The sequence below is a fragment of the Anser cygnoides genome, chromosome 6 (assembly GCF_040182565.1).
Source record: "Anser cygnoides isolate HZ-2024a breed goose chromosome 6, Taihu_goose_T2T_genome, whole genome shotgun sequence".
Lineage (NCBI taxonomy): Eukaryota > Metazoa > Chordata > Aves > Anseriformes > Anatidae > Anser > Anser cygnoides.
Window position 1 is genome coordinate 10,145,756 of NC_089878.1, and position 22,721 is coordinate 10,168,476.

The 22,721-nt window shown below is 42.8% G+C and overlaps 1 protein-coding gene across 4 annotated transcripts in view; it reads left to right on the forward strand.

Moving 5' to 3' along the window:
* The window catches only part of SPAG16 (sperm associated antigen 16), a 398,441-nt gene that overhangs the window by 270,858 nt on the left and 104,862 nt on the right, over nucleotides 1-22,721 (forward strand). For 3 of the 4 annotated variants that reach the window (XM_048058307.2, XM_048058305.2, XM_013178764.3), the window contains one exon: nucleotides 16,511-16,576. In XM_048058307.2, the coding sequence (XP_047914264.2) occupies nucleotides 16,511-16,576 (66 nt within the window). Of the gene's footprint in view, nucleotides 1-151; nucleotides 3,281-16,510; nucleotides 16,577-22,721 lie in introns of those variants that run through there. The other variant, XM_048058308.2, reaches the window with a different exon arrangement.

Here is a 22,721-nt window from a genome sequence, read left to right on the forward strand (position 1 = left end):
TTCTGCCTACCTGACTATATAATGTTAATCCATAGTGTTATTAAATAATTGTTTAGATAAATTGGTTCTGTCTTTAGCAATTTAGAATAATCTTCTAAAGTAATGTTCAGTAAGAGTGTGTTAAAATAATTGCCTGCTATTTATTTTTCAGCAATATTCATCTGTCAGAAATGGCATAACAACAAGAAATACTTTGTCAGACCGGCTAGATTTCCGATAGTTGAATCAGTAGAGTGAGTGCAATTATGGTTGTACAGAGCTTCCCAAATAATGATAGAGATTAAGGCTGTGTTACAAACCTTAACACAAACTGTCTTCTAACCTTGCTTGACAGTAACCTGGTCAAAGAGAATTTCACCACGAAATGCTGATTCACCCAAATGTTTCTGCAGAAACAACTCTATTTTGGTATTTTATATTTCTCTGACATGCTGGGCAGCGTCCCAGGAGCTCTGTGCCTCGTGCCCTGGGCTGGGACAGGGTGGTAGAGCGCCAAGCTGGGAGCCCCTGGTCCTGGAAGAGAGCCGCCTTACTGTGCGAGGCATGGAGCCCAAGGACATTGCGCACATCGGTTCTGTCTAAAAAGACATTGTAATGGAAATTTGCAGCCCCACGTCTTGTACAAAGTGAGTCATACAGGCCTTTGGGGTTTTCCACTTCTTGACTTCGGCACAGCACCCTGCAACCGGAGCTATGCCAAGCCCCAATGTGCTTGGGTGGAGAGCACATCCTGCGGTGTCTCGCTGGGCTTCCCAAGGAAGAACAAGTCACGAAGGGGCGCAGCATTGGCTTCTTAGCAAGAAACGCCAAATCCCAGCCTGACTGCAGCCTCGGCCCGCTGCTTCGTGCTGTGCTGTGGCACCGAAAGCGCTGTTCGTCTTGATCCGTCTGGCGGTGGCAGGGTGGATTTGAACCGAGTCATGCAGTCCTCCTTACAGCTGTAGCCTCATAACTCATAGGCGTTCCCTATTTGGGCTAGGATAGAAAGACGGCAGATTGAAAACTTTCTGCACGTCAATACATGGATGAAAAAAGCAAATTATAGCGTCTTCAGGATTTTGAAGCATTCCTCCTCAATAATTCTGGTCTATTTTTCAGTTCCTAAAAATATACTTAGATCCAAACTTGTTAACGTTTTAGAACAGAAATTTGTTTTGATTCAGTAAGTCCAAACTTCTAAAAAGGTAATTTTTGACACTTCTGATATTTATTAACCAAATGCATGTCAGTTGATTTCTTTAAACTGACCCATTTTTTTGATCAGGTGTGTGGTTTAAAAAGTCTTTATATCCTCCCCCCAGCAAATACACAGTCAATAGTCACTTCTCTTATTCAGTTGACAACACTTCTGTTAGCAAGAGGACATGGAAGGAAGTGTAAATGGAGTGAAATCCGGCCTGGGTGCTGGGTGTTGGGGACTGGTCTCAGGAATGTTCCGATTTCTTCTGGCTGGCTGGCACTCCACCCAGGATCTCCCTCCCAAAACCGAGGCACTGACGGGAGGTGTCACACACGGCAGCCGTGGCTCCAGCGCTGAGCGGTGCGGCTATACCTGCAGGGAGCTTTCTTGGGATGATGTACGTGGTCACTGAAGGACTACAGCCTTCCTGTGCCAGGCTCTCTGTTACTCCTCTCCTATCGTACCATGGGTCCTACCATATGACATCCTGCCACAAGCAAGAGGAGTCAGGATGATACATGAGATGGCTTCAAGACAATAAAAATTAGGTAGACCTTGCTCCATTCTCCATCACTGTTACTGCCCCATCCGTTGAGAGGAGGGATCTGAGTGTGGAAGACAGAGGAGACAACAGCGTGGAGCAGAGAAATTGTGTTTTACTTCCCTGTCAGGTAACTGTGGATGGTGTGGGTGAGCAGAGAGAAAGATGATAGCAGGACAGAATCAAGCGTAAATGAGAAATATGTGCTGAGAAGGATGGAAGTAAAAGCAATGGAAGAAACGAAAGCAGCGGTGCCGGGAGGAAGAGAGGACATAAAAGAGCTTAAGGGAAGGAAACAGCAAACAAAAACCAGGACGTATTATATATTTTTGTTATCTGTTTTCTGCTCAGAAGCTTCTACCTAATAAAAGGCTCTATAATAGTGATTGATTTGTAATCTCTAGTGTCATTGCCCTCACTTCCCCCCAAAGCCATCTGGAGGCTGTTTATAGCCAGCCCATTGAAAAGTATGAATTGCAGCAAAGAAATTCTGCCTGGCAGAAAGAGGGATTGGTAATCAATTCCCTTCCTGCCAGGCAGGGCTCCTGTGCTCCCTTCGCATTCGCTGCGTGGTATCCTGTCTGCAAAAAGCCACCAGGGATGGTACCCGGGGAGGAGCGCAGTGATACCGAGGATTACAAATCAATCCTTCCCATTGTTGCTGGAGCCTGCTGTTGACAAACACCACAGTTCCTTTGTTTGATAATTTAGTTGTTTTGAAGGATGAACAAGAAAATTGGGGAGCTTTCCAAGATTCCCTGATGTCACTGGGCCCGGGGTGCCCGGGAGGCGATGATGTTCGCATGAAGGGTGCATGAGTAGGCAGGGGAGTCTGCGTCTTTCAAAGCTTGTGTTTCCTATATTTTCTCTCTTCTTTGTGTGTCCAAGGAGCTGGGCAGACAGCATTTTGAGGAGAAACATGTACTGCCTGCTCAGAAGTGTGAACAGAAAAGGCTGGGACCTGCTTGGGGTGAGACAGGGCAGTGCTGGAGGCGAGGTAGAGAAAATCAGCAGAAGTATCCTCAGCAACGCTGTGGGAGGAGGAGAAAACAGCCCCCAGAAACAAAACCCCAGAGGAGAACAGCTTTGGGGCAGAGTACTGGAGCACTAGCAGCCAAAGAGGCAGCATGTGGCCACGTGTGAGTAGCTTTTAAGGCCAGGGCGCCAGCACAGGCACGGGGAAGCACGGCCACGCTGTACGGTAGGAGGCTGCAGGTGCTGGGGTGGGCAAACATCGCTGCCACGCATCTCCTGCACGGCCCTCTCAGGCTCCTGCTGGGGATACAAAGGGAATAAATAAAAATGTAAAAGAGGAATTACTGAAACTGTCCCTTGATAACTAAATGGTTGATCATAAATTGGAGTGTCTATGCAAATGAAGTAAATAATTAAAAACTCCAAGAACAGCACTGACTAGGTGGTTGATGGCTGGCAATTATAAAAGCTGAATTTTTAATATGCATACATCTAAGGAGCCAGTAAAAATTAGCTCCTAGACTAACGGACTTGCCTTTCTTCCAAGGCAGAATTTTAATGAGAGCATTATTTATAGCAGAGCCCAAGAACGAGCGTTTTCTTGCTCAGTCTCGTTTCTTCTCTGCTGACATTTTATTCATTAACCTTTGAACTTCTTTAGAGAAGAATAATACTCTACACAGCGTAGGGCAAAGATCACCCTGACCCCCTGAAATTAGTCATGGGTCATATATTGTTAAGAGTTACTTCTTCTAACAAATAATGTTTATAAAACCCCGTTGGTGATATGTCCTCGTTTCATGCTGGTTTCTGAGTCATTTATTTGCAGTTCACTTCACTGAAGAGAAAATGAGCATCATGTGGTATCTCAGAGTGCAGTGCTGCTTCTGCCACCCTGTCTTGTACAGGGGGGAGACAGACATCCAGACGAGACCTGGGAGCCTGCCCTGGCCATATATCCTTACCAGGCATGAGAGGTGCTCCCCGCGTGGCTGCGAGGACACGACTTAGGGTTGAGCTCTGACAGCAGCTCGGCCCTGTCAGCACGGTGACCCTGCGGCACAGCAACACACCTCGGACTATGGTGTCTAGTGATGAGGGAGGTAGGAAAGGAGAAGGAAGAAAAAAGGAAAATAATTTTTAAAATACTATTTCCCCTTTTAAGAAAATGGTGTCTTCTGAAAAGAAAATCTTGTAGTTGTATTTCATTATTTACTAAGGGAAATCATGAGGCTGAAAATGTTGAGCTGCAAGAAATATAAGCTAAGGGTCATGCTGACTGCTCGCTGAATCTGAGAAATGGAGTTAAACTTTGTTTTGCTCTGGGCTGCTTTTAAATGTGGTGTCAGGATTCCCCCCCAGCCTTCAGCCATGGATACTAGCGGACTTCCTTTTCTTCACGTTGCACAGGGGGCACTGATTTCGTTCTCATTGAAGAGTAAGACTTCAATAGAGACTCGGTCTGTTCAGGGTGTGAAACGTCGTGCAAGGAGTAGCTTTTATTTATGGCAGTTCTTCTACCAGTGTTCTTGCAACTTGGGCATTCAAATGATTGAGCACCGAGAGGATCGCTCCTACAAGAAGTGGCGTTTAATTTGGTAGATGCCTGAACGTTGTTATGGAACAGGATTGTTCGTGTGCATGTCTAATGCCGATAATTTTTTTCTGAATTAATTTTTAAAACTCTTTGGTTTTTGACACTAATGTCTGCTTTCTGAGATATCTCTGTGTTATCTTAGGATGTTATCATATTTGTGTCTGACTCTGGTACTCTTTCATCTTACTGAGAGTGCGTGGCAGCACTCAGAGAGACAGAAAGGAGCTGGGAAATGTTTTTTAACTTTCCATCAAAGGAGCTGCAGGCTCGGTTTGAGACACTGAGGCCAAGACTTCAGCAGGATACAAAAGTGAATGGACATCTGTATATATAATGAGACCATACAGCGTGTAACACAGAGCAAGATTAGGCTTGAAATAGTAGCTGTGGGCAGCATGACCACCTGCTTGAACCTTTGTCAGAAGTAGCTGGTTTTGTGTGCTACTGGGTTGGCAAACGTGTCGTTCTCCTGATCTGGGAAGTGTCAGCAGGGCTAGAGAGGGCTGTTGCTTTCCCAGTGTGAGTAACTGGAGGGGAGGTGTGTGAGGTCAGAGGCTCTGAACCCTTGTTTGCGAATTATTTGCTCAGGTATTGTCTTGGCCACGTCACTTTCCTTGCTGTCATTGTGCTGTCTATACGAAGTGACTCAGCGCTGTTATTTGCCACTTTCAGGAAACAACCGCGGGCCAAAACCAGCCACTGCAGCATTGCAGCACAGAAAATGCCCAAATAAACCAATCTTCTGAAGTGGTCCTCCCTTCTTTCCTCCTGGTCCTAGTCCTGGTGGGATAACTTGCAGGGATAACTTGTTGCTGTAGCTGTGTGTACACTGTGACTGAACACAGAGCATCTCCTGTAAGCCTGCCAGACACGTGTTTATTTTCTGGTGTTTCTGCCCTGCTTTTGGGTCTGCAGGTATTTCCTGAAAACGTCCGTGTTTCACTCGCTACATGAGGTGCCACTGAAATTCAGGCTTGCGTAGGGTCTGTGCATGCCCTGGCTGTTTTATCTGATGAAGGGTAAGTAGGAGAGCGTCAGCATGTTCCTTTACACTTAACAGCAAGCATTAGATAACTAAGCTTTGTAGTGCTCCTGTCCATGGATGGTTTGTTCACATTCTCATGGCTTGCTCAGGTTCAGATACTCACGCAGAAATTGTAGCAGCTCCCAGGGTCTTTACTAACCTGCTCTGTAGGGCTTTGTCCCCTCACCCAGCTCGACTTCTGCGTGGACTCGCTGTGGGCCTTTCCAAAAGCAGCTCAGAAGTGATTGCCTGGTGAATCTCTGTCCAGCCAGGGCTTGGTGGCCGTATTGAAAACGTGGGTTTCTGCAGCAAGTCCTTTCATCCTCTAGGCAGTAGGACTCTGGGGGAAAGCCACATCGATCCTGTTTGAAATGGGGGGGTCCAGGTTGACTTCTGCGTTTTATTTCTACTCTGATTATTTCTTTTTTATTCATTTTGTCTTAAAAGACTTATTACCTATTGAGTAGAAGCTTTTTTTTTGCCCTCAACCAACCCAGAGGTTGGCTGCTACAGGGTCCAAAGCACTGGCAATACAATGAAGTAAAACACAACAGAAAAAAAAAAAAAAAAAAACAAAGAAGTGACCTTATACATTGTAAAACGTTTAAAAACAGAAGCATTGGATGCTCTCTCAATGTGGAAGCATTCAACAACAAATCAATACCTCCCAACGGTGAGCGCTTCTCTTGCATAGTTCTAATCTCCGTAGCTCATTGTGGAGGCAGGAGAGCAGCCATGCTGGGGAAGGGAAATCATTTTTACCTGGATGGTCTATCAGCTGCACCTCACCCCCTTTCCCAGAACAGTTTCACATGTGCTCCGAGTATTTAACTTTTTCAGGAATCAAAACGCAGACAACTTGTTTTCTCCCATGCTGCTTTGTATTCCTGGCTGGCTGCTCCTCCCATCACTCTGCCGAAGGCCATCTTCTTCTCTTCTTTGCTCTACACCTGACTTTCCAGGGGCTCTGCCGTGGCTTCTCGGCATAGCAGGGCTGCCGTTCCCGGGGCGGAGGAGGTGGGAAGAAAGAAGTCCCAGGCTCAGCTTCTGATTGACAGTGGGCTGTGTTAGAAACCAATCTGTTCAATCACGGCATTGAACAAGGGCAGATTTTCATCAAAAGAAGCTTCCAGAGGGGTTCTATACTTTGAAGGGAAATGCATTAATTAAAGCACTCTAAAAAATAGTGGGTGAAGAAACGCATAACATTTCTGCTAGATTTTATGCTACGCTGAGCACTTTTTTTTTTTTTGACCTTCATCTCCAAACAGTAAATGGAAATGTGGTTTTGAAAGCCTTCGCATGTATTGGTAGCACAACTTGATTGTTTCCTGTGCTGTTCCTCTGAGAAAAAAAAAGCAGCAAAAATATGATCCCGTTACCATATTTGCAGCTGAAGCTGGTTAGAGCCCAGGCAGACTAACATTAACAAATGATGATAATTAGGCTTGATTTGCATATTAAAATGGTCTTAATTAAACACTGATTCTGTAAACGTTTAAAGGCTGTAATCGATCTTTTGCAGGCTCTCTTGGTTATTTATATGATCTAATAAAGGCTAGAGGCTTTGTTAATGAGACCTCTATTTCCTAACTTGTATGTGTCAATGAGATTATTTCACCGACAATTACAAAGCAGGCTGCCCTTAATAACTCACCAAAACCGAAGGCTGCAACTCTTTTGTCTGGGGCTGCATACGTGATGCCACTCTGAGGCTGCATACATGCAAGCCTGATGTTTGCTTTTATTTTTTTATTGTTATTATTATTTTGCTGAGATAGGTGCCTCTGCTATTGGGAAAAGATCTTAGTCATAATACATTCGGTCCCAGATATAGTCCTGGTGCTATGACAGGCTGAACTTCATAGGAAATAGTTTTGTAATTTAACATGTAGTCATACATATAGCTTGTAATCGAGCACATAATTTCATGAGAGATCTGTGGAAAGGCTTCCAGCAGTTGTCTTCTCTTCGGTGTATCTGTGGTCTTTTGCCGTGAGCTTCCTGGGGAAACAGGGCCAGGACAGATGAAGAGCTCTCTTCTCAGATGCCTTTTCTCCTCAATAACCTTGTTAGCACCAGACAAAAACATTTTGGGAAAAGTGTTCATATTGGTTTGGATATTGTTCTTTTTTTTTTGTCTCCCCAGAATTTATTATTTCTTATCTTCTTCTTGTACATGAAAGATACGTCGCACTATGTATTTATTTATAGGTTATTTTGACATCTGCTTTGTCCTGGCATATTCTAAGTAAAGATTTTCTGCCTTCAGCCCTCTACACATGCTTCCTTGAAGGCGACAAAATTAGTTGCGTACTCTGTCATCCTCTAAGTCCAGTCACCAGCTATTGTGCAGTACTGCTGGCTTAAAAAACACATTTATTCCTGTTTTATTTAAGTCATTAAGTTTACTGGGAAACATTAATAGGCTTAGCAATGCTAAACCAATTCAGTGTGTGATAAAACATACAAATTAAAGTAATTTTCCTGTGAAAGGATTAATGAGCTGTGTTGAGCAGGTGGGATTCTAAAAATCAGTGGTTTGCCTCATTCCTTTCCCAGTACGACTGAATACAGGTCTCCGATGGGAGCAGCGCCGTGCTGAGGGACGTGCTGGTAATCCTTAAACCAAGAGTCAGCGAGGTGCTTTTAATGCGACTGCGCTGTATGGCAGGGGTCACAAGGATGCGTGTACGTGCCTTTCTGTCTGAGCGTAAGCCTATTTGTTGGTGTAGGGCATTTCAGAGGCAATGAAACGCTGACTTTGAGACGAGTTTTTTTCTAGGAAAGGTATTGAGTGTCGTCATTCTGCGAGTGAAACCAGGAGTTTTGTCATTTGCTTCAGGGGCACCCAGAGTTGTTTCATTTTGTGATCAGTTGTCTTGATAGTGTGAGATCATGGCACACATTATATCTATATTTTAGCATGTGATGTCTGTATTTTAGTTAAACAGGAGGCTGAAAATATGGAGGGTCCATGACATATAAAGCGTACAAGATTGAGTCACAGTTTGACTTTTACTAAATGTAATAAAAGTTTACCATCGTAACATCGTAAGCCCAGCAAACTTATTAAAAATAACTACGTAGATCACTACCTAGACCTTTCCTCTTTACTTTTTCTTTACTCTAGGAAATCTCATTTTTGAAAATATTTTGTTCACCTGAATTTGATTTTGAAGACAAAATTCTAAATTAGAAATTGCAGAAGCGTAGGAACATTTTTGATATGCGTCTATGATCCTTTATTCTCCATTCACTCAGAAGACGGGATGTAGTGCATACAACATGCTGTAGTCGTAACAGCTGATTTTAACATTTTCTCCTCTTTCACTTGTTCAAATTTTGAAATCTCAAGAATGCTTTAAATGTAACTTTTTTTTTTTTCTCCCAGTGATATCTTTTTCCAATAAATAGCTTCTTCATTGCTGCTCACCTAACAGCCTGGCTCTCTTCTCTGGCATCTCTCTCTGAGTGCTGTTGTTCCCAAAGTGGTGGATCATGGTCAGAAAGTGATGCACTTTTCATCTCCATTCAGAACTTGGTTGCTTTGCAAAGACCCGTGCTTTGGGCATTAATCAACCCCTTCCAGCTGATTAATGAAAAATACAGAGACTGAAGACTAGAAAAGAATTGCAGACAGGTTCTGTTAAGTTTGCCCTCTTTCTGTTTCTTGTTTTGGGATTTTTCTCTGCGCTTTGGCCATTTCAAGTTTGGATGAGGAGCATTTGATGCATACCGACTGCCAGGACAAAATCCATGCTGTGAATGCACGAGGCTTACAAATTCATTTATCCCAATAAAAGTAAATGTGAGGGGTGATAACTTTGGTCCTGTTGGCTCACTCGGGATTTGTACTGACTCTGGGACATGAAGAACTTCTCAGCCTCCAGCTGTACGAAGCTATCCGCAGCTGTCCCCAGATGAAGAACTCCCACCACCTTCGTAGTTCTCCTGCAGGCCAGGTGAAGTTTACTTCAGAACCGAGGACAAGTGAGAACTTGCTGAGCAAGAAACTCAAATTTTGAATCCTCCGCCTTTGCAACTGGGAGGGAAAAAAGGGTTTCCCGTGTAGCTCTCTTGCTTTTTCTTACACATAATTAACTTAGGTATTGCTGTTCTGCTGCTGAAATGTCATTTCATGTTTAAAACTGTTGTGGTTTAACCCGGCCAGCAGCTAAACACCACACAGCCGTTCGCTCACCCTCCCCCCTCCCTCTCTGGGATGGGGGAGAGAAACGGGAAAGTGAAGCCTGTGAGTTGAGATAAAGACAGTTTATTAAGACAGGAAAATAATAATAATAATAATAGTACTACTAATAACGTGTACGAAACAAGTGATGCACAGTGCAATTGCTCACCACCCGCTGACCGATGCCCAGCCTATCCCCGAGCAGCCGGCCCCCCACCCCGGCCAGCCACCCCTATATATTGTTTAGCATGACGTCAGATGGTATGGAATACCCCTTTGGCCAGTTTGGGTCAGCTGTCCTGGGTCTGTCCCCTCCCAGCTCCTGCTGCACCCCCAGCCTGCTCGCTGGCAGGACAGAGCGAGAAGCCGAAAAGTCCTTGGCCTGGTGTAAACACTGCTCTGCAACAATTAAAACATCAGCATGTTATCAGCGCTCTTCTCATCCTAATCCAAAACATAGCACCCTACCAGCTACTAGGAGGAAAATTAACTCTGTCCTAACTGAAACTAGGACAAACTGACACCAAATTCTTTTGTATTTCTTTTCTGTGCTTTTCACTGCACTCAAAACTTATCCAGTTATGTTCCACCAGCAACTTCTGCTAGTTTATAATTCATCTTTTTGATCCTTTTTAGGTTGAAACACCAGAGCTGGTAATATTCAGCGTTAGACAGCTGTACCAGGTTTCTGTCAGTCACACATTACCCTCCTGAAAATGCTTGGTTTGTTTTCAGAGCTGTTGGAATGCAGAGTTAATTTCATGTAAACTTTAATTACGCTAGAAACGAGTCATATAATTCACGGAGGGAGGACGGCCTTGTTGTGCTCCGTGACATCTGCAGTTCTGAATGTCAGCATCCAGGATTTCCCTGGCTATCGCTGCCGTGTGCTGCGGATCCTTCCCTCGCTGGAGCGTTTCAGCTCCAGCAGTGACATTGGACAGGAAGAATGCAATTACCGAATTTGGCTCCTCCGGTAATGACAGGGTGATGTATGCTCACCTGCCTTATGAATCCTTATTAAGATGCTGCAGCTTCTGTTACTGAAGCCACCTGCCAATATCAACCAAGGGAGTAATATACAGGTCTACTTTTAGTGAAAGGATTTCAATATCTTTCTTTTTTTTTTTTCCCTATTTATTTTCTTTTAAGGGAATGATGGGTCCAGCAAAGAGCCTTCTCCCTCCCCTGCCTGGATGCTGTCGTGAGTGTGCAGGAGGAGCCATGCTCCCTTGTGGTCTCTCTAAGCAGAGATGAATTTTCTCTCTTTTCACAGAAGCAGGTGCAGGAAGGTATCTCCTTGCTCTAAACCTTTTTCCCTCCTTACATAGTTAGAAGACGGATGTCTCCTACAGGAGTTCAGTGAGGAGAGAATCCCACGTGGTCGTGTCTGTTTAAATACTGCCTGTGGTTACGGGCTTCAGCAGGCTGCAGTTCAAAAATCCCAGTGTCAGGAGAAGACAAAGAGATAATTCGCTTTCATCTCAAGAACAAAGCTGAACAGAGAAGCCTTTTTCAACTTTTTAAATTCATGAAACATTTATCTTAGAGTCAGGTTATATTATGCTGGCAAGAATATCGTCTGTCAGCACTTCCACTGTAAAATCCTGTTTTTAGTATTTTTAGGAGAGCCTGAAAGGTTCACTTTGAACAGATTTAGCATACAAGGTCTTGACCTAGAAACATACTTCTCTTCCCAATTAAGAGAAACAAATGTGGCTGCGTGTTCAGCGCAAAAGACATACTCACGCTGCATTCAGGTGAAAGTTCAGATGCAGAAAAATGTAAGGATTCAGGAGCATCTCAGAGCTACTTCAGTTTTTCCTGTGTTTTCAGCAGCTGATGTTACTGACTCAGAAGCGGAAGGAAGGCTGCTCGTGAGGAAAAGCCCAGCATCAGGGTTAGCTGGCAGGAGGAGCTCCCGGAGTACTGCCGACCAGCTCCTGATAGATGCTCTTTCTCAAGATTTTATGATTCCCCAAATGAAAGCTGTTCTGCAAGTTCATGCATTTTAAAGACATTCAAAATTCTCTTTCATTTTTTAGGAAGACATAGTGAATAACTTGAAAATTAAAAAAATAAAACTCGGGGCTATGTAAGAGAGAGGGAGATCAGCGTAAGAATAGCAGGCAGCTCAGCAGCTGAAGTGTTCAGACTGGTTTACATACCTGCATCTGTGAACCCTTGTGTAGTAAAGCATGCAAATGACAGCCACAAGTTAATTCCTTTCCCCAAGTACAGGATTACAAAGCGTCTGAGTAATACCCTGGCCTTACCGTTGGTCTAACACCAAGAAATAGTCTTCTCTGCATGATTTTTCCCACCAGGCTCAGTTCCAAGCTAGGAGAACAGAAGCAAACTCCATGCTGAAGGTCCTGTGTTTGAGCTAACAGAGTAAAACCTGCGGTGACAGATGGTAAAATTGCTTTGCTCGCTTGTTCACTGTACACATACCTCATGTTGCATGCTCATGAAGTCCGTCTTGGAGGAGCTGGGAGGTGGATGCTCTGTGCAGGATGCAGCAGGGTGCAGGAGTGAGACATGGCCATGCTGGGCTGGAGAGAGAGACTGGCGGAGAGGAGCCCTCCTGCAAAGGTAGAGGCCAGGTGTTGGCAGACTCTTTTCCAGGTCTGGTGTTCATCTGCCATACCCAAGGGATGAGTTTTCTGTCTTTGAAAGGTAGCCTTGTAGTAGGTCATGCTCTCATAAGGAGATCCAGATGGCTTTTGATGTTTGCAGTGCAATGACTTCAAGGCGACACATCACAAAGTTCCCCTAAAAGCATGGACTGACTTCAGAGCCCCTTTTTCTGCTGGGGACATCAGATATTTACTGGAGGGCTGGCTAGTGCCTTGCTGGTGCAAAGCATAGGTTAGCCAAGCACTGGTCTGTGCAAAGGGCCTTAGAGACAGACCATGCCATGAACAAGGCCAGGATACGAGCAGGAGTCACGCTTCTCATTTCACACTTTGCTGTAAAAAGGGAGGCCTTTGACTAGGTTCAGCAAGAGGGGCTGAGAGAAAGGTTAGAGCTTCCCCACTGAGTGCTGTGCTACCCTTAGCATATTGCCTGCGAAAGGTCACGTCTGGTGGAGTGAGCTTCTGAAGCATTAGATTATTTGACTTTCTAGAAAACTTTTAGCTCTATAAGATCAGAAGCTTCATTTCAGGTACTGTTACAAAATTAAAACCTGTCATGAGAAGCTGGATACCTTTGTGTTTGTTTTTATAGTGAAGGCTACCTGGTGACCAGTTCACTGTTGAGTGCTTCATGGTTTGAACATCTCTTAGTTCAGTCCTTCGAAATGAACGCATTTCTTTAAGTTAATTTCTAAATGAACCAAGAAATTACAAATAAATCTTTTATCTGAATGCTATTTAGATAAATCACATACTCGGATGCTCTTATCTAAAAGCTTATATCATATCAACCTAATAAAGATAATTACCTATTGCAGACAGTATATTACACTCGGCTGGATCTAATGGATTTGTTATCTTGATTTTTGAATTGTGCAAATTAAGTCTGTTTGCAGCAGGTTTTCATGTACAGTAGGGCATTCAAAATCCAGAAAAAAAAAAGGCAGAATATAAAAAACATGAGTAGTTCTTAAATGATGCTCAAAAGGTTTGGGGTGTGTTTTGTTTTCTCCAGCAGAGCTTGAATTAAGGCTTGTTAGGTTTTGTGGTTTTTTTTCTTTTTTTTCTTTTTTTTTTTTTTTTGTTAAACAGGTAATTAAAATAAGTATAGGAAGATTCAACCCCTGTGTTGAATTAGTTAATGGTTCACCTTAATAATCCAGATGCAAAGAAGCTGTGGAATATAAATTATAATTGTCTTCAGGCTGTCTTGCCTTGCCCTACTATTTGTATATCTATATGGACACAATAGGGTGGATTTACAAAAGAATTTCACTATTGATTTGGAGCTCTCAGGCTTTTATCCTGTGAAAGTAAGAACAAAAAATCATTTGAATTTAGGTTCTGTGTTTAATCACTGTGAGCGGGATTACTGCTCACAGCTCAACAGTTCCAAAGGTCAGGCAGCTTCTCTGCAATACTGGGTCACAGTTAAAAAAAAAAAAAAAAAAAAAATTTTTTTTTTCTCTATCTGAAGTCTCTTAGATAACTCCCATCCCAGGCAGGCAATTAATATCTGTGTTCAGTGGAAGCTGAGAGGTAGATAGGCTCCAAAGTGTAATGCCGTGGTATTTCTAGCTGCTGATTCTAATGTTAATTTCTGGGTTTCAAAATGGAAAATTATGTGTGTTTGTGCATGTGTGAATAATCATTTTTTAAAAAAAAACAACAATGCAGAACCCTTCATATTTTGTTTTCTTTGAATGTTGCTATTATCTGGGTATTTTCTGCAGGGGAAGAATGTATGGTTATTAATGTAATTGGGCTTAAGGAGTGAATAGAACGGAGATTTCCTCCATTAATATTTCAATCAAGACCTGATGACTCAGTTAATAATAATGTATTCCCCATAATTTACTGCCCTTTCCAACAGCCGGGGTGTCATGTTCAAGGAGACTGGGTAGACCCCGGAGGTTGGATGCAGGAGACGTGTGCCCTTCTGCAGCTGCACAGCTCGGCTCCCGTGGTTTGTTCCTCCTGGGGCAATGGGCAGTGAGACCTCGAAGCAAAGGAGCCTCATTTTCCCTATCTGACAACACCTCCCCAGCACTAATATTAGGACAAGCTCCTCCTTTTTCCTCTGCTCTTTTCCTCGTGATACATTCCCCAGGTGCTTGCCCTGCGAGTCTTGAACCTTAAAGAAATGCGGTGACGTGTCTGGTGCATACGGCTGCCTTCTGGGTGACAAGGAGGAGAGCCACAGACCCGTTTGTATGGTGCTCCACTCAAGTTCCCCTGAAGAACAGATGCTCCAGATTTCCCCTCCTTCTTCTCACCTGGCTCACTTCCACGGTGAATGAAGCGGGCAGCCTGACGTTGGAGTAAATGACTTTATAATTAAAGCGTGAAAAGCAGAATGCAAATGCAAAAGGGGCGTGAGTACCTTCCTGCTGAGTCTTGATGCTGAAGGCTCGGCGCTGCCCGAACACGAGGTCTGATCCAGACAATATTGCTGCTGGCTTGTGCTGGGCCATTAGAGCAAAACAGTTGGTTTTGAACAGCGGTCCAGTTCGGGGTTTCTGGCATCTGTGTGTGCAAGTGAGGGAAGTTCAGATTTCCAGGTGGTGGTGAAGGAAACACTAGCTGTGCTGTGAATTTGAACTGAATAAAAATAAAGTGGTGCTTTGGAAATTAAGTTTCAGCAATAGTATTGAAAAACACTTTACAGAATGGTTCCCTTTGTGTGGCTTTTATTATTATTATTATTACTCTTATTAAAATCCTTTTCATGTGGTTTATACTGAGTTGACTGATAGAAGGGAAAACAAAGTTCACATTCATTATGTGGCACGGCATCCATTTGCTTTTTTGTCCCTTTTGTTCGTGATGGCATGCTTTTCTGTGTTTATGGGAAGGTTGCTGTGTATGTATTGGTATTTGAGAGTGTCTGAGAGTAAATATTATGCCCTGCCGAGCAACAGCAGTTATTTTATAGGAGTTATTTTTCACATGCAAAACATATGCAGACATTTGAGTTTTTTCATGGGCTGGGTGCATTGATATTGCTGCTGATTTTATGTACTTTAAATTTTTTGTTGCTCGACTGTTCATGTATGCTTGGTTATAGTTGTCTCCAATTATGTTATCTTTATCAAGTTTAATTTATCTGTCAGTATCTTGGGAATTTTGTGTAATCAGATTTCTATTCCAGCAGCGAGTTCCTATTTGGATAATAATTATTCAACTGTTCTTTTTAGCAGGATATAATTGGCTTGGATTTATTATTTAGAAACCCCTTAAATAAACAAGTTTTGGGGCTTCTATTAGTTTTTGTGGTTTTTTTTTTCAACCTGTAAGGCTGTTGAAAACCGTGAAGAACCAAAGCATTGCACTCTGGCAGTGCTTCTCTCCTGAAAGGCTTGCAAGAATATACTGATAAAACACTCTGATGATAAACATGTAGGAGGCTTTGTCAAGGGAAAAGAGAATTCAAATATGTCACGGTAGGAAGGTTTGGGTTTTTTTGAGGACTGGCAAAATAGAAATGGAAGGAGGCTGATGGTATTGGCTGTAAAAGCATGACTGGGGTATGGATAAGCTACGTTACTGCTGGTCCCGAGAGATTGACTCATGCTGGAACAGGCACAGAGCAGGCCTACCAGGAGGAGTGGAGGAATTTCAAATTTGGCTTTTTCTTTCCCGTCTAGTAGAATGCAACAAATTTCACTTCCAGTGTCAGTAAAATGTTTTCTTACAGTGGAAACTTCAGGATATGATTACACTGATCAAAGCTGGGTTTCACTCTTAATGGTATTTTTGTTGCTGATACCCATTAAACCAGTGATGTTTATGAAAACAGAAAAGAGCACCTATTTCACTGCCTCTGTCATGTTTTTAGCATGAGCTATTGTGGTTGGATGCCAGCTGCACTGGGAGAACAAGGCAGGTATCAGTGATGACATCTGACATATGTTCCTGCACTGCGTGGGTCACTTACTACCTGATGTGGAAGATGACAAATGATAATTAACTTTGATTTCATGCTTGTGATTACTCAGGGAAGACTTTAATGGTGTGTGTGGAGTATCAAGTACACAATATACTGAATCATTGCCTAAAAGCAAGAACTCAGTCTTTTGGAAGCAATGATTGCACCTCCTAATTCAGACCCTCTTGCTAGGTAGATGTCTGTTTTCATGACATTTGAATGCACCTTTTCTACTAGCTGTTCCATGAAGGATACAGATCCTTCGTAATTGTGAGAAATGTATTTCTCTTCCAGCAACCAGGACCTGTTTTTTTTACCACTCAAAGTGCCTTGCTTTGCCCACAGCCATAAAGTCAAGGTCTTTATATTTACAAGGCTATATAAAGATTGATATCACTATAGCTCAACTTGCTTTCTCCGTGTTTAATTCCTAGGGTTTCCGTGTTCACACGTTCTACGGTCACCTGCATTCCTGTAACCATGCTACGTTCAACATGAAAGTAAGTTCTGCATATCAATTTTTCGGTCTGCCTGTCTTTCAGATACCCCCACAGCTGAATTCAGCATTAGCATTGACTTCTAGAGCGGTTTGATGTGGTGCTGTAGTCCTCCAGCCAGAGCACAGCCCCAGAGACTTCTAATAATGCTGTCCCCTCCTTGTGCCTAGCTCCGTTCTCCTTTTGTCAGTGCCAGATATCTAAGCCATGCTCCTTTGTCATAGCCATTTAGTTACTTAAATGAGATTTGCTGTTAGTTTTTTTCCTGGATAATTACTTTTATAATTGTTATCTAAAAAGGCTTGTTCCAGTTGAGCTTGGTGGCAGGCTGTGATCTAAATGCCTGGTTGTAGGTGTAGGAGATCCTGGATATTCTCCTCTTGTTGCAGTATCAGCTCCTGCTTTACCATCTGCTTATGTCAACCCTATGCATTTGTAGGACAAACCCTAGAGCAGAAAGTGTGGGATGAGCTTACTTCGAGTAAGGGGACAGGAATTCCCAAGGCATCTTCTTTTTCTGCCACACGCATCTGTGTATTTGACAGGCACAGTCTGCCTCAGTATTTTGTAACATGATAGTGTAGAAAAAATAATATTTAACAGTAAGAACAAAAAAGGGAAAGCTTTACTGTACCTGGCAATAATATAGCACTGTCTCTAACCTGAGTATTTACAAAGAGCCTCATACTCTAATGTGACCCGTAATGATTAACAGGAAGCTGAAAGGCTGTGTGCTGATAATCTTCCAGATAAGCATGTTATTTTGGTAAAGAATATTATAGTTGGCATTAAACTCTAGGATGAAATCATTGGTTGACATTCTCAATGATTGAATTAGTAAAAATGGAAACATCCAGAGCAGCATTGATTAAACTGAGTGAGGAATATAATTTCAGGAGCTGTAATTGCAGTTATATGAATTAACTCTGTACGTACAGGAAAACTGCTGAAAAAGCGAGGGAGTTGGTCCCGAGGTGCACAAGTTACAGTTGTCACACTGGCTGCTAATGAAGCAAGTGCTGGATTTCAACCAAAGGCAGCACCAAAGAACTGTTTTCTTTCCCTCTGTTGGTTGCCCACTAAAATAAATGAAATATTTCACCCCAACCAAGCTAAACAAGGTGCTTGAGTGACAAGGCTGTTGTTAAAAGGTGCATGTTTTTTGAGGAAAAAAAGGTTTTATAGAAACAATAACATACTCAACAGTATTTTTATCAGAAAGATTTTGTGAGCACAGAGTGTTTGGATGAAGGCACAGCATCACTTCTGGAGTAGCCAACAGAAAGCCCAGTGCTTTGACCTGGACAAAGCTTTGCAACCAAGCAAAGATTTGTTGGAAAAGTCTGGTTTCTTCAATCAGGCAGGAATGGCAAAACTGATTTCTGACAGGATCTTTTTCTTTTTTTTTTCTTTAATATCTTAATGTCATGATGTCATGGCTCCCAAAGCAGATCCCATGCTTTGTCAGACATCCATCTGTGGGGTGGGGCTCTGGGGGTGCAGTGCTGTAATGGTGAAGCATCCCAGAGACCACTTCTTTTTCTGGTCAGGATATAAATCAGTTTAAGTAGGCTCCTAAGTCCCTTCAGTGGGCTTGTGATAGTTGTGTCTGAGGCTGCTGGGTGCCCACAGGAGTGCTGAAAGACCATGCAATTCTGATTACACAGTCTGCTCTGCAGAGAGCACAAGAACAAAGAACAGATTTTCCAGTTAGATCGGAAAGCTGCCCAGGCAGTGTCTCCAAAAATGAAGGGATATTTTAGGGAAAGAGTATTGTATGAGGAAAAAAAGGAAAAAAAGGAAAAAAAATGCATTTACACAAATTGAACAAGTTGTCATTAAACTCCCTGAAACAGATTAGGTGTGAATTATTTACTGTGCCACACTTCTGAAACTGTAGTTAACAGATTTTTGCTAGGTGGGCAGTGTTTAAAGGCAGAGCTCTCACCAGTGTTCAGACTCTGTAATTAGGGATTTTTCTAAGGACCAGAAGTGCCACTTTGGCTCTCAGAACACACGACCCTTCTTTAGTGGCTGCCTTGCTGGGACGCGAGCTCTCTGGAGGATCTGCCTTGTGGTGACTGCACAGGTGTTTGTTCTGCTGTGCTCGTGTCAGGACTTGAAAGGTATCATATTCAGCAGTCCATAAACTGCAGTTTTCCAGGTTGGTTCTGTGCATGTTGAAAATCTGGGAAAATCTGAGCTACATCCATACAGCTGTTTTGGAATTGAAACGGTATAGAGGAATGTATCTTTCCTCCTTAATGTTAGAGTACCTTTTACTCCCATGCACTCATAACACAACTAACTTTGTAGAGAAAATTGTTTCAGCTACTTCTTTTTCACTGGGGGCTAAGCCTTTGAGTAGAAACATGTATGTGTGCTTGTAAGGATGTATTTTTTAGAGGCTACTGTGCATGCTCAAATTCTCTTCAAAGGCTGTGAGTGCACTAAAGGCTGTGCGTACCTTATGTGTGAGTACACCTTGCCTGGGAAACCAAAATTTTCCCAGATTGGATTTGTATTCAAACACAAGTACGATTATCGTTCACCTGTGTTCATCTGTATCAGCCACACTGTGTTCGTATGATGTTTGCAGGTGAAAAAAAAATAATTACAGAGGTTACCAAGTTTCCTTAAAACAAGAAAATCTGGAATTACAGTTTGTATTAGGAAAACCTGAAAGACTATAAAAATATGCTTGATAGCAACTGCCCCATTTTACCCCCCCAAGCCAACATGTGAGCAGGGTTTAGCTCATTCTTCCATTGATTTACTGAAGGACAAATAATGTCAGACAGTTTTTAAACAAAAACAAAATTTCAATTTTGTTTACCTCTTCAGCAGTCCAGTTTGATGTCAGCTACCATTTAGCTGGGCCAATAATATTGATATTTGATGTCAGTTCTTATTCATTACCGCACCCAAGTGATGCAAAAGTCAGATCTTTCTGATGCTTCTATGGATGGCCAAATAAAGCCAGGGATGTCTGACTGCATCTCACAGACACAAACAAGAAAAGAACAGAATGCGAAATCAAAGACGTATCTGCTCTTATTGTTATTTATGTATTCAAAGTGCTCACCTCTTTGCATAAACTCAAAGCCAGTTACTTACAAAGGTTACCTAGTAATATCAAACGTGTTCAATTATACATGCAAAGGGGCTAATGGGTTCTTCCTCTAGTTTATTTCTGTCTCCATGCATAAGAAATATAATTACAGAGCTGAATTACATTTTAAATAAAGATTTTGGAGTTATTAGTTAACCATTTTCAGCCCATTGAAAGTGGAGAAGTAAAATAATAATAATAATAATAATAAACTATTCTGTCTGTGTCATGGCAGAGAACAAAATCTGCATCAAAATACTTGTTTCATTAGTTGGCAGAAAGCTCCTTCTGATAATAGGAAAACTCAGAAAAATGTGCTAAAGTACACTCGCAGTCCATTCTCTGAAATATTCATGTTCCTCCCTATTTTTGGAAATGATTTTCCTGGAATGCTCTCTTCCTTGGCCAGGCATGCTATTTAATCACTTCCCATCATCTCTGATGCTATTGCTGTTCAGAGCCCTCCAGTTAGCAAGCTCATCCCTGCTTTATACCCATCGTGTGTAGACCAGATAAGATGATCTGAAAGCACTCTGGAAGCATTGGGTAGGTCCGTCTTTACTTGGATCACTGTAAATATTCTTGCTATCTGGCTCTGATACCAGAGTCTTAATGTAGAAGGCTGGATAAACAAGCCAGGATATCTCTCCCAAATCACCTGGAAGTTACAAAAAGTCCTCCAGCTCTGCCTGTGCAGAAGCTCCAGTGTGTATGCACTTATCTGACCGTGTGCAGGAGGCTAGAGAAATTCATGATGCTTTGCTTTGGATGGAGGTGGATCTTCCAAGGTGCTAGAGTTATGTCTCCCATGAAAAGAGACAGTCTCTTAGCAAAGGTGCTTGAATGGGACTGAAAAAAAAAAAAACCACACCTGATATTTAAATATGACACGCCTTGTTTGTGTCGTCCAGTTTCCCATCATTACTTCTATTATCTGTTTGCAAATTGAAATGTAGTAATAGGTGCAATGTGCATCGTTAAGTAGAGAGAAATGCTTATTCTGTCGCGCCGAGCAGGTGATGCTGCCCGAGAGACCTGCAGCATTGGTGGTACAATGCACCTGCTGCCCTCAGAGCTCACCTCTGCCCTTCTGAGGCAGGCAAAGTACATTCCCTTTGCTCTCTTATCCAGGAAAGATATGGCTTCCTGGATTATTCTTGGAGCAATTTCCCAGTTATAATTTCTTCTGAAAACAAGTTGCTTTCTGTTAGCCTTGAAACTTGCACAATCAAGGCCCATGTTGCACTAGGAAACGTGGAGTTAAGCAGCCTTTCCATTACCCCCCAGGTACTTTATTAGTTCAAGATTTTAGACCCAGTCCTGTCAAGACCCCTAACGCTGAAAGTAATTGCAGGTCAATGAAATTCTCTTTGTTTTGTTTGGAGCATTTGACACGTTGTGGTATCTGCCGCAGACCTTTACCTCCCACTCCTGCCACAGGGTTTATATCTTTCTTCGGTTCACCGCCGGGCTGACTTTGTGTTTGAAACCCAGGGATCCCTTCTGCTGCTCTGTGGTGTCACCGTGCAGGTCCTCTCAGTACATCTCAAAGCATCTTGTAACGCTCAGCGAAACAGACACGCATGACTCGACCAGCTGTACTTCCGTTCTGCCCTCCTGCTGGCCGGACCCGGGGAGGCGTTTCAAAGCCACCAAGAAACAGCAAGCAGAGCATCTCACCCGAACACTGCTCAGCTCTGAAGAGCACTGCCTCGGGTCCTCTTCTTGCCTTGCCGGATAATTGAGCGCCTTATGGAGGAAAGGAGCCTAGTTTTTCCCAGTAATGGTATTTGTAGAGACATCACTTTCAGCCTGCCCTGGCACCAGGCGTTACCAGGTGGGTGTCTGCCTGTCTGCACATGTTCCCTTCAGGCCTCGCTGCCTGTAGGATGCGTCCCATCCTCTTTGCTCCTTCCATTCCTCTCCTTGCAGTACGAGCTGTTCTGTTCTGCGTGGTCTTGCAAAACATGTCACAAAGCAGTGTGGTACCCCACACCCAGACAGCTGGGCTTGCTTGGGAGCAAGCCCCGTGTACCACGACGGCTGTGAAGATTATTGGGGCTTCAGTACTCCAGGACCCCATGGGGATGGTACAGGTTGAGGAACAAGGGGTAGGAAGCAGGCAGGGAGAGTTTCTCTCTCCAATCTGCCACAAAATTCATTTGTGCCATGCCTAATACTTGTTATTACAGAAGCAAGGCAATTCATTTTTGCACTTCTCTGCTAAGTAACTATACATTTGCTCAAACCTATGACTGTATTTCTAGAACACTATGAAATATTCCCCGAATATTTTAAATCTGGAATTTTAAAAAACTGATTATTTCCTTTTGGGGGTATATGGTATACCTAGCCCCTTGTAATTTCTTAAGTTAATTACAGCTTGTGCTTTTTGATCCCTCCTTTTTGATCCCATCTTTGTGGTTAGCTGTCCCCTGCCAGTGGGAAGCTGAGATGGGAAAGGGGAGAAGTGACCCAGCCCAGCTGTAATGCTTGTGAGACACCGAAATCGTTCAGATATAGGCAGACATGTTTTGGATCAAGAGTAAATGAAATATTTAATTTTTCTAGTTGAAACTTCATCAGATTTTGCTATCTCAAATTTTGGATATTAAAAGCTTTGTCTCTTCGTGATTAAAAAAAAAAGGATGATGCACAGACATTTGGATTTTAGAAAACTCTGATGTTTAAAGCAGGAAGCGTGGCATCATTGTTAAGTAGCTTTGACTTAATTTGATTTTGGGGAACCTAAAAGCAAAACAAAACAAACCCACCTGTGTGCTTTAGGTCAGATTGGCCCTTGAAAAGATCCTGAAGAGAAGCTGATAATTAAGACTGTACAGTATTTTCTCTTATGTTTTCAGACTTTATCTTTGCAAATACAAATATGCTGTTTTGTCCACTTGCTTGTGAGCGTAATTGAAAGAAAAGGAGATTATCTCCTTTAATGTGATTTTGTTTGCTGAATTCTGTGTTTTGCAGTGAATGTGACCCTGTGCGTATACAATCCACGGAGCAAATGCTGCTTAGCATGCA